The sequence below is a fragment of the Gordionus sp. m RMFG-2023 genome, chromosome 4, assembly GCF_954871325.1.
Source record: "Gordionus sp. m RMFG-2023 chromosome 4, tfGorSpeb1-WG-v2, whole genome shotgun sequence".
NCBI classification, from domain to species: Eukaryota; Metazoa; Nematomorpha; class Gordioida; order Chordodea; family Parachordodidae; genus Gordionus; species Gordionus sp. m RMFG-2023.
The window spans coordinates 31,471,724-31,484,989 of NC_088778.1; the positions used below are offsets into that span (position 1 = coordinate 31,471,724).

At 27.3% G+C, this 13,266-nt stretch overlaps 1 protein-coding gene across 2 annotated transcripts in view; it reads left to right on the top strand.

Annotated features, from left to right (window-relative positions):
* The first annotated feature begins 378 nt into the window (after positions 1-378).
* The window catches only part of LOC135929001 (hillarin-like), a 48,369-nt gene continuing 35,481 nt past the window's right edge, over positions 379-13,266 (top strand). For both annotated transcript variants that reach the window (XM_065465486.1, XM_065465487.1), the window contains exons 1-2: positions 379-610; positions 671-1,264. In XM_065465486.1, coding sequence (XP_065321558.1) covers positions 425-610; positions 671-1,264 — 780 coding nt within the window. In that variant the 5' untranslated portion in view covers positions 379-424. The remainder of the gene's footprint in view (positions 611-670; positions 1,265-13,266) is intronic.

Here is a 13,266-nt window from a genome sequence, read left to right on the forward strand (position 1 = left end):
GTCACTTTTCCTATATTACTCTTAAGATTTCATCCTTCTCACCACCAATATTAGATATTTACGGATTTATTTTTTATTGGAGACGACCTTGTAAATTAAATATTTTCATAAATATAACGCAATACTCTTCATATTTCATTTTTATTTCTACCCCATTAATATTTCCATATATCATCTTACGTGCTCCTCATATCAACAATATACCTCCTCATTCTTATATTTGATAATAATATGTGATTAATTATATTTTTTATGAAAAAACTAATGATTGTAAATAGCTTTCATAGGAAAAGTTATAAATTTTTATATAAAATATAATTTAAAGCGATATTTTTATTTTTCAGGTGTTTCGATGCAATGACTGATAAGTGTCGACGAACTTATTTTTTTTAATCGGAATTCAAAATGATAAAATTTTGAGATTATGGTGATGCATAAAGGACCTGAAACACATTGCCAGAGGTGTAATGTGAAGGTTTATCCAGTTGATAAAATTGGCCCTTTAAAAGGGGCATTCTTTCATCATCAATGTTTTAAATGCCGTAATTGTGGATTATCTCTCAACATGAAAAATTTTATTCAAAATCAACTCGATCCAGATGACAAAGAAGTTATTAAACAATTTTTAAATGTATATATTTAATCAACTTATATGTTGTAATAAATTTAGGTTTATTGCAATAATCATGTACCTAAATCATTAGCAGGGCATGTTGGAGGAGATGCTATTGGAATTAGAAGTGCACTTTCAGCACCAAGAAAAGGAGCCTCTTACAATGAACAGATAAGAGGAAGTGACAAATATAATCCTGACACACAAGCAGTAGAGATACAAAATGCCTTGATGAATATGAAAGTTTGTAAAGATCAAGATGATAAAATTAAAAAAGAAAAACTAAATAAAAGCAATAAATGGTGTAAGGAGGATCAAAATATTAAGTATCTCAATGGTAATCACAATATTAACAATAATCATGATAAATTATCTTCTCCAACACATAACAATATCAAAGATTATAACAATTTCCATGATATAAACTATTTAAATTCTGACATTTATAAATTTAATCAATCAAGGGATTATAATTCTTATTCACCAGATATTTATCCTTCTTCCAAAATAGTATCACATGATAATCGTATCAAAGATAATTACCAAAATGGCAAAACACATTCACCAATTAATAATTTTTTACAACAAAATAATAGCACCCATAATGGTTTAAATCATACTAACAGCCCTAGCCCTTCTGATGACACTGTGGTAAACAAATCATTTACTCTTTTTTTAATAGTCACAAAATTATGATATTTAATTTACATATCTATATTTTTTATGATAAACTTAAAAATTAATATATTCTGGTAGTCACAAAGTAAAAAAAAATTATAATGTGATATATAAATATTTATTTGACTTTAAGGCAAACTCATAGAAATTTACTTTTATTAATATATATATATATATATATATATATACAAAGAGAGAGGGAAAAGTGATAACATATTTATTTATATATATACAATGTCCATAATGCTTGAATTTAATTAAAGGAAGGTTAATGTTTTAAATTATCGGCCTAATTAATAGATTGAGATATTTCAAATTCATACCTTTGGAGAAAAATTGATATTCCACAGATTTATATCTAAAGTTTAATTTTATGCTAGTTTAAACTTGTCTTTTGTTAAAATATAGTTTATTTTTTTTATATAGATTAGGGTATGAATAATTATATTTAAATTTTTTAAGCATTATAACAAATAATACCAAAAAATTGTTGGAATCAGAATCAGATACATTATTCAGTATCAGATTCCTGGTGTTAACTCTTTATTCAAATGTTTTATTTATATTTATTCTTTTTAGTTTTTGCAATTTTATACTTCACTTCTTACTAGGAGAAGGGTTCTGCTGATTGGACAGGGGAGTCCAATTCAAGATCAGCTGAAAAATTTGTGGCACATTGCCTGGGATTTACTTTTGATTTCCTCTAAAAAATTTTTTTGACATAACAATGCTTTTTGATATTGAACCTGTAAGTTTTAAAAAAATTTTATGAGGGAGGGGGGAAATTAAGTCATGTTCTGACTCGTTTTATTTTAAAGCAGATTAATCTGCTTAGCCATCTTATATAACTCCCTCTAAACGGATAAAAATGAAAGGGGCTCATCAGATTTTAGTAAGCACTTATAACAAAATAATGTGCTAGTTCGATTGGAATCTGGATTAGACTGGTCTAAACAGCTTTCGAACTAGGACACCTTATATTTGGTTTGTTTTAATGAGTGTTTGGTGGGTGTCATTGTTATTTATTTTTGCGTATTTTTTTTCTCCCCTTACTTTTTAGGCCGTTTGACTATATAGCCGACTAAACAGCTGACTTTTTGGTAATGAGTCGAACCAGGGACACACGCCTAACGTTCTTCTTTTTTTTTATCATCTTATCTTTTTTGTAAATTTTGATAATCAATCATTTTTTTTCATCTTTTCCTATCCTACTCTGCCCACGTCTAAATAGAACAAAATGGCGCGCGACCCCCAATTTAGGTGAGTTAGTTGTCACTCCCCTTTAGTTTTTTTTAAAAAAACATTATTTTATAATATCGCTAGCAAAGTTTGGGCCCCGGTCTAAATAAACAGTTCCATTTTTCTGAAATGGTTCCGACAAATGGGAAATAACGTTTTCCTATAAAATAAATCGCGCAAAATTTTTGAACAGATGTTACATCAGAATATAGTAAATTTTGTTAAGGTTGCTGGAAATGATTTATAAAAAGGATGTTAATCAAATATAGAATATTAATTAAATATTCGCCTTAATATTATACATATATATTATATATATAATTTTCATTACATATATCTTACCTTGATTAAATTAATTTGTAGTTTATATCTTAGCATATTTCTCCATAATACAATAACAAATTTATAAAGTTGATAAATCAAAAAAAGATAAAGAATTGAAAGACGATGTTTTCACAAATTAATGACCATTTATTAATATTTAATAACTTTTTCATTAATTAGGATTACAAATTCTATAATTATCGTGAATATGTAAAAATGTTGCAAACGTTTCCTTAGTATTTATTTCTGTTACAATAAATAAAATACATGGTCAACGATAGGTTCAATGATCGATACATAAATTTTTATATATTTATTATTTAATTAATCAAATATAACAGAATGTATTGTAGCTAAGTGGTGGCTCTATTTTTTCCAGTTATAACCTAGTTTTAGGCCGGTTAAAAAACGCGGCTAAAACTTAGTTTTTAGCTGAATTTTTTTTAAACTTCAGCCTCCGATTTGAAAAAAAATTAGCCAATCTTTTACACCCGCATGTAGATTTAGTTCAATTTGACTATTTATAGACATTACTTATACCCAGAGGCGTTGTAATGTTTTACCTAGAGGATCAACGATTCGTCCATTAAAAATGCGCTTTGAAGTATCGTTGAATTTAAATCAGCTGGGTGACATGTCATTTTGAGTTCCAATATGAGATTTTAAAAGAAAATTTTAATATAAGAAACCAAAATGGCGTGCCACCAACTCATTTCTAATAAATATTAATATGCATTTTAAAAAATGAATGAATTTTCAGTCTTAGTAAGTGTGTATAACTATAATTATCATACCTTATACTATAGTAAATTTTTTTATAGTTATTTTATAATAAGTTTCATTGTTTTGTTTTTATTATATTACTATTATTTCTAAAGCTAAACAATAAAACAAATATACAATACATAATTCGATTTACGAAATTTTTTATTTTTCTCGTGGTATTAAAAAATAATAAAAAATATACCTTCCTTATTTTTAATTGTCGCCTTTTTTTATATAAACATTTTATAAATTTAATATACAAATTATTTTTTTTTGAAAATATTTTGTAAGTTTAGTCGAATACTAAAAGTTTATCATTTTTATATAAAAAAATATTTCAAGAAAAGGGATTAATTAATTAATAATGTTTTTGTTTGTTCCCGTAGTCTCTGACACCTGTCGATCATGCCCTAAAATTATTCAAAATATGGGGCAAGGGTTACGTTTAATCACAGGTGATCCAAAAGAAGGCTTCTACCCTACGACAAAGAATATCAATCGAAATTTGTCGATCCAACTGTATATCTATCTATACATGGGTCATTAAACCCCGCCGAGACCATACCTAAATATATTATTTTAAATTATTATTTATTTTTTTTTAAAATTTTTATTCTTTTAATTATATATATTTTTATATAGAATATAGAAATAGTATGTTAATTATAATTTTAAATATTTTTTTTTCTAATAAATGTGACAGTTTTAATAAATAAAATTTTTTTAAAAAAAACGAAAGGAAGAATTTTCTAAAAAAAGAAAAGAGAAATAATAAAAATTAGGAAAGCGAAAAAAAAAATTAAAAGAATAAAAATATAAAATAAAGTAATGAATACAATTAATTAGAAATGGAAATAAAAATAAGGGATTAAGGAAAGGAACGCAATGGGATTAAAATGTGCCACCTATCTTACGAACGATCTTTTTTTTTTACAAAACACACCTATATATATTTAACCATTATTTTTATAATTTTTTTTTAACACTATTATATTATATATCTTTTACCTCCCCCCCCCCCTTCTTTTTCCTTTTAAGAAACATTTTTTTTATCGATTATTTTAGATTTGTTCACATTTAAAAATTACATACTATTATCCATTGTAATTACTGGAAATATGTTCTATTCTTCTTTCCTCGGGACGCGTCGGTTATTATAGCACGGCTCCCTATAACGAAGAAGGTATATCGCCCGCCTCTATAGACTAGCGATTATCGCGTTTAAATGCGGCCCTTATTTCATTTTCTTTTTGTATCTGGGACGGGGGAATAAAACAATTAGGATAGCCGAAGTATCCCCCGAGAAGAACGGTCCGATACTTAACAAGGCCGAGTAGTTATGGCATGATATTTCCGAATGCGAATTTTGTTGAATACGGAAGAGCCAGCTAAAAAAAAATCAAGCCGTGGCTCCTTTATAAAGAACGTATTCCTTTTTGGTCTAATTCCGAATCCAAATAATAGCACGGCCGACCAGAAAGAGACTTAAAAATTATAAAAATCTTACATATTTTATTTATTATTGTTTAAAATGTACATTAAAAATAAATTATGCCTGTTATATATTTGAAGTATATTGTTCATCGGCGTACTCCCCTCCTTCCTTCCCATCCCCCCGAAATATGAAGCTAATAAATGAGATTAAATATGTTATCAAAATTATAAAACTTGGACTCAATATCATTTTAAACTTTAAAAAAAACATTTGTTAAAATCTGTTTTATCCAATGACATAATAATAATACCTAGACTGACTATGCATTCATAATAAATGCATTTGAAAGCGTTGTTGAATGCAAATCAGATGGACCCGCCATTTTGGTAACCCATATAGTAATTATTCTCATTGTTAAAAACTACTATTAAATTAATAACTTGCTTCCTTATTATCTCGATGATCAGACAATTCTTTAATAAGCGCCGGACATAAGAATAAATTGGCCTCTCGTTAATAATGATATGGATAATCAAAATGGCATTCCCAGCTGTTCTCATTGTGCACTTTTAACGAATGCATCGTCAGCCTAGGTATTATTAACATGGAGTTACTGATTATTAGATGTCTGCGACGACCTAACCCGACAAAGTTCCTCTGGTGTAACGGCTTCTGTAAATATATGCTTTCCTCCTTTTTTTTTGGCCTAGGTTAATATTAATTTAGAAGCATTGAAAAATACCTCAATAATTAGTTCGTCATTTTAAAATATTTTATTTCCGTACCCTGTTTTTAAACGTATAATATTGTGCACAAATTGAGCGCTTACCTTTTGCCCTAATTTTTAAATAAAAAAAAACGTACCGGCATCCCTTGTTTAAATTAGAGGTTGCCTTTTTTTTTATTAATATCCGTCGATTCAAAATTTTAAATAAGTTCTAAAAAATAGGATTTTTCTTTGAAAATTATATTATCGTCTGCTTTTTTATTTCTTTAATTACTAGTAAATATTCCTTATTTTAGGATTAATAAGTAAGTTTATATTACATTTTTATATAATATTACAAAGCGAACAATAAAAAAAAAGTAATGAAAAAGCAAACTTATTTGCGTTTTTCTAAATGGTCGCTAACATCAAACGGTAATTTACTAATTTGCACGAGGCCATTAGAAATGCATCATTGGCGCTTGCAATGCAGCTTTTGAAATGCTTATATTGTGCGCACTATGACAATCGTGGGTTAGCGTGTAAAAAAGCAAGCTTTTTTATAGTTTTGGCTATTTATGTTTACCGGCCCTAAGATTTTAATCAAAATAATATTATGTATGTAATCCTCGAGATTTTGGCAAATAGAGGATCTAATCCTTTCTGCCATATATGAGGAAAATATTCAGGACTTTCATAATATTATTTTAGCTAAAATCGACCCCAAATCAGTGGTCATTTAATAACACTAGTTTTGGCAGATGGAACTATTTTATCACGATGATATATCATTTTTTATTTAGATTTTACATAATATTTTTGTACTTTTCTATTATATTTTTTTTTCATTCAAATAAAAAGTAAAACGAAATGCTTATAAAGTTTAAATTTTATTTTGTATAATATATAATACTTAAAATAATAATAATAAAAAATGTTATATTATAATAATAATAATATGAATTCAGGTTAAAATTTATTTAAAAAAAATATTTCATTGTGATTACAGCATGTTGTCGTTAAAAATGACGATGATGATGACAATAATAAGTAGGATAATAGATATAGATAGAAAGGGATTTGTAATATTTTATTATACGACTTGTTCAATAGCTAGTAAGTAGTGTGATGTGAATAGGGGTGAACACAAAAAAAAATAGAGAAGGTATAATATATTATTTTATAATAAATTATGTATATAAGTTTAAGTATTTTTATTGTATAATAAAATAAATAAAATAATATAATTTAAGAAATGTTTAAATCGAAAGTATTTAAACGTCTAAATAGGATATTAAAAATATTTTCAAAATTTTAATCAAATTTTTTTATATTTGAAAACAGGAATTAAACCCTATATGGGCATTTATTATTATTTTGAAAATTTTACCAATGTTAAAAAATAAATTTTTCCTTTTTTTTTAAAAAGTTATAAAATTATGAATATTTTGAGTGTTTAAATAAAAGAAAAACTAAATATATGAGTTGATGATTCAGTCAATCCATGTATCCATTTAATTTTCCTTTTTTTAAAGAAAAATAATATATCTCAATGCCTCCCGATATGGGAGGATGTGGTATTCATTGTAATAAGTGTTGTTAAACGGCTCGTTTTGAGCCGATTTTTAAAAAAGGCTAACTCAATATTTCATCTAGAATAATATTACGCAAACCTGAATATTTTGTTTGCAGAAGGAACAAAGGTTTGGACATCTATTAGCGAAATTTCGAGGCTTAGGCAATATTTTTCTGGCTAAAATATTGGGTTAGCCGTTTTTAAAAATCGGCTCAAAACGAGTCGTTTAACAACACTAGTTTCTTTCTTTCTTTCTTTCTTTCCATTTTAACATATTTTTTGAAAATTTTTTTTTAATATAAATAAAATCAACTTTTTTCGCTATGACAAACAATATAAAGAAAATTATGAGCAGATTCTTTTCACGGCGGAAAAGGGATTAATATACTTAGAGTTTGAAATGTTCTTCTTATGCAGAATTTTTGATCCAAATTTAATCTAAAATTCAATTTTATTTAAAACAAAAAAAGTAACCCGTTACTTTTTTGAATAGTAACGCGCGTTTCTTTTTTGTGTTAACGTTTACAGTAAAACTAAATCTTTTGTTAGTGAATCTTTTTTGTTTTTTATGCATAAAAAAAATCGTAATCACAATTTTTTGAAAGAAAAAAAAATAATAATCAATTTTCATGATCTTCAAAAAGATTTTATGCTCAAAATTTTTGGGGAAATTTTTTTTGTTATCTGCAATAGAGATCTACATTGAGCGGGGTTTTCGCCCGCCCGGCAATACTTTGAATGGGCATAGTCGGATTTTTTTAAAATATTTCCAACATTGAGCGGATGGCGGGCCTGTTGAAAATATTTTTTTTAAGATAATGGGCTGGCGTGGGCGGTTAAAATTTTTGATATTTTTAAGGCGGAATGAGCAGAACAGACTTCAAATTTATTAAAAATAATGGTTTTATATTATAATATTACATATTATATACGTTTAATTAGAAATACATTTAAATATATATCGGGAGGGCGGGAATTTTTTTAAAAAAAATTATAAGTGAGAGGGTAGGTTGGTTAAATGAAATTCAAATCAATTAGTGGCCGGGCTTTTTGGCTAAAAATCCGCCCATTGCAGACCTATACTCTGCGAATACGTAATGTAAATTATTTTGCACCTTTTACCGATTCTTGGAAATTTTAAAAAGAGGAGCTCTAAGTTAGATTTTTTTTTTTCATTTCGGGTTTCTAGCTTTCACACCACCGATTTTAATATAAGGAATTCATAACCTAATACAAAAAAAAACGATTTTATTTCGATCATATGAGCACGGACTCCGTTTGGACGCGCATTTATACACGCAAACATTTTATTACACCAAAATGGCTACCAAATTGAATTTTTATTTAATTTAACTCCTTACACAGATGCTAATGTTGTTAAATAAGCTTTTACCTTAAAAAAAAATGACTTAATCTCTAAAAAATCTCTAAATTGATTGAATCTTAACTTAAACATTGAGACATATTTTTTTTTATAAAAACTTGGCTAAAAACGTTTTGGAGTTAGCTAAGGATTATGTGATTTAACGACACCAAATATGGAATAAATAAGATATTTTTTGATTATAAAATAAAATTATAAAGCCCCCCAAAACGAAGCATAACCAAACCAAAAAAATATTTACAGGTCCGCTAACAATACCTCGATTTTTTTTAAACAGTCATCTGATTAAAGATCGGAACTAACTTTGCACGGTTCTCTAAATATAAATTAATCATTAAAAAATATATTTAATTTATGACCTGGCCGTGAAATCGCTTGCTTGGCATTATCGAAAACTTATTTTCCTTAGAACTTTTTTTTAAAAATAAAAACGGTTTTTATGATTATTATTATTGTTATGTTATAATTTAGGCATATTCAAAAACGAATATTAATCCTATATAAGGTGCATTTATTAAATATTTATTATTGATTGTATTCGATTCGATTAATAACGTTTTGCTAGAAAAAAAATTATTATTATTTAAATAATTCATACGAAAATAATATTTTTATATTTAAATTTAAAATATCTAATTTATTTATAAATAATATGAACGAAGAAATAATTATGTGGGATTAAATTATTAGCGTAATATAAAATGAGTTTTAATTTTATAATTGCCAGGGGTTTTTCCTAGTGTGGTTAAACGGCATTTGTTAACTCAATATTTTATCCAGAATAATATTACGCAAGCCCAAAACATTTGCCTCATAGATGGCCCAAATGTCTAGACATCAATCAGCGGAATTTCGAGGCTTAGGCAATATTTTTCTGGCTAAAATATTGAGTTATTTGACAGATAATTAGTTCCAAACTAAACGCGCCTTTTCACGAGGAGTTGATGTTAAATCTATATGTATATACCACGTTAATCGCGTCACTTCAAATAGGTTTACCGATAAAAGATGACAAATGATCTAAATTTTAGTATTAAAAAAAAATATATATTCATGAATTATTCCTAATAATCGGAATATTCAAATAATTCGATCCGAAATTATTTTTCGAATATAGACCGAATTATTATGATTATGTCGATGATGTGACAAAACCCGTTATTATATTATATATTTTTATTTCTATCATATTTGACATTACCGTCATTATTTTTATATACATATATGTAGAATATATTGATCTATAAATTATTTTATAATGATATTTTTTATCTGTTATTCTGATAGCTGGATATATTTACTTGCTTAATGAAACGTAAATAAGTCGCGATGGATAATGGAATCCATTTAACCTGATTATTATATTTATATTTATAAGATATCCTTCGAATCTACATTTTCTTTCTTTTTTTTTTCGAAATCGATTTTAAAATTATAAAATAAAGTATAAATTGTAATAGTAATTATCATTTATGAATCTTGTTAATAAAAATTAATACTTAATTATAATATATATTTATTTCTATTTTTGTTTAAAAAATATAAAATTATAAACTTTAAGTTTTTTTTTTTTAAATTAAAATTAAATATTCATTTAAATTTTAATAAAATAATTATATATTTTATTTATTATAAAGAGTTTAACGTTTTTAATTTTATTCACTTTAATAATTTTTTTGAATGAAGGCAAAAAAAATAAATTAAATTTCCTCCTGGAAAATGTGAAAAAGATGCAATTTATATTTAAATTTATTTTATATTAACTCTATTTCTTTCTACCCCAAATTTGGCCTACCTTTTTAACCATAAGCATAGCTAATCGGAAATTCCCTCGTTTCCTTGAATATTTAAAAATGGGCTTTGAGTTCCGGTTTTCTAAACTTCTTCGGGTTTCGGTTCCTAAAAATTGTTCGGTTTCTAAAATTATCCCGGTCCCAGTTACTATAAATTTTCCGATTTCCGGTTCCAAACTTTGTAATTTAAAAATATATATAAAAAAAAGAAGAAAGCTCCATCCTTTATAATATGGAGAAACTAATATAATAAGCATCGGTGGTATTGGCGCAAAAAATGGCGGGCATCTCTACCTTGTCATTATATATATATATTACGAATGTAGAGGCCAATGCCGTGCCGGGTCGTGTTTGCCGGATAGTTACAAAATTTTAACGATCCGTTATGCTTGAAATTCCTCACAAGAATTTCTATTTTTTTTTATACATGTTCTGTACTCAGATATGTCCCTTTTCGCAAAATCGATTTTTTATATTTGTATGGAGGAGCCACTTGGTATATTTTTATCGAATTTGAAACTCGTTTTGTTTATTTACCTCTTACACGTGTAGTGACGCCGCCGTGTTAAAAATCGATATTAATAATTTTTATTATGAAAAAAGCCAATGCACTCTCAATTCTTTATACCTTAACGAGAAGCTAAATATAATATTATATTTGGTTGAAAGTATTGACCCTCTAGTATAACTAGTAGGTCGTGAGCTGGGTTCTGAGCCTCGTCTTGATTCTAAACAGATATCTGTTGTAACCATCGTTATAGCTTCCACTAAATATTAGTGTTGTTAAACGGCTCGTTTTGAGCCGATTTTTAAAAACGGCTAACTCAATATTTTAGGCAAAAAAATATTGCCTAAGCCTAGAGATTTCGCTAATAGATGTCCAAACCATTGTTACTTCTACAAACAAAATCTCCAGGCTTGCGTAATATTATTCTAGATGAAATATTGAGTTAGCCGTTTTTAAAATTCGGCTCAAAACGAGCCGTTTAACAACACTACTAAACAGTATAAAAAGAAATGATTTAGATGCGCGCTTAAAATAGAATAGGGTGTGTCCTAGTTCAAAATATTAATTACCCGAAAGTTCCCTCCTTTTAAAGAATTTACGTGATACGTGATATATAGCGCATCGCCCTCTAACGTTGAATACACAACAGAGCTACGCTAGGTTTTCCTCATTTCCATCTAATTGGAACAATTTAATTTGTGTATAAAAGTAAAAATATGAGGAGCCCTCCACCCGTTTGTGGGCAAGCCGCACGTACTTGTAGGCACAACATTTCGAAAATGTTGCTTAAACCTCTATAGGCTATAATTTAAAAGGAGTGGGACAAAGAAAAAGCCTATACCCGAGAACTACAGTATAATTTAATTACTTTAAAGGTGGGTGATGGCTGATTTTAAGCTTAATTTCTTTAGTGTAAGTTATAATTACTATCAATATTGAGATATAATGTTCATAGAATCTGTAAATAAATATGATTAAAATAAAATAATATTTACCGTTTTATCACTTCAAATTTTCCACCGGAAGTTTTCACATTTCAAAAAAAATTTAATTTTATCTTAGAAAAATTAATCCTATGCTATTACCTTTTGATAACATATTATATCAGCTAATGAAAACACTGTGTCATGGTTTCACAATACAATAACAAAATTTATTGATGCATCTTTCTTGTGATACTAGCTTTTGATAAATTTTATTATATTTGTCACGTGGTGATAATTTATTTTTGGGATTATATTTTGTAGTATGACTGTTGATTGAAATATCAGATAGGCTCATTGATATATTTTCTTGACCACAAAATATAGAGTAGGTTCTTGTCCATCTTCTGCTACATAACTCAGGACAGTATTTATCTAAATTATAAGAAGCACATAAAGCCACTATATGCCTACAAGGTAAGAGAATTGTTGAAAGGAACCCACACGAACATTTATCTAAGGATATATGTATAATCACCCCAGTATCATTAATCTCCACAGGTGAGAATATGTTATTATCATGATAAGGAATTTTAATTGATATTATTTCAAGAATTTCCTCAACAATTCTCGTGAAAGCATAGGTTGTTAATAAATCTCTGTATTTGCTCTCAGGAGATAATGCATTATATGGAAATAAAGACTGTTTACTATTATTCACTATTGTTTTATAATTTTTTTCAAAGGACAAATTTACAATGGTTGATATATCTTTGAAAAAACTGTTTAATGTTGAAAATTTTGTGATAACCTTTTTATTTTTGGTTCATAGATTCACACCTATTATTTGTAGCATTATAAAAATGTGGTATTGATGTACGGAATCCCAAAACCCATTCTGATCTTATATTATGCCAATTTGTATCATAATATTTTTGCACTTGTGGCAAGTTCATATTTGCAAGCACTATATATAACCTATTATATTCTGACTCTGATCTCGCATATACCATTTTTTGCAAAACAGTTAAAACTATAACAACATCCTCTCCTGTTATATTCCTTTTGATGGTTGTTATTTTTCTCCTAAAGCTGCGCATAACATGAAATATACATATCTGTATATTGGCATTAGGAAAGCTTTCAAATAAGGCCTGTCTATAAGCTAGGTCCTTATCACCTATAATAACCTTAATTTTGCTTATATCATTATAGGATATCACAGCAACCTTTTTTACACAAAAATAGGTTTCACCTTTAACAAGCCAGAGAGCTGCTATTTGGGATTGCCCATGGCTGTCTATTACAAGTAGGATAAAAAG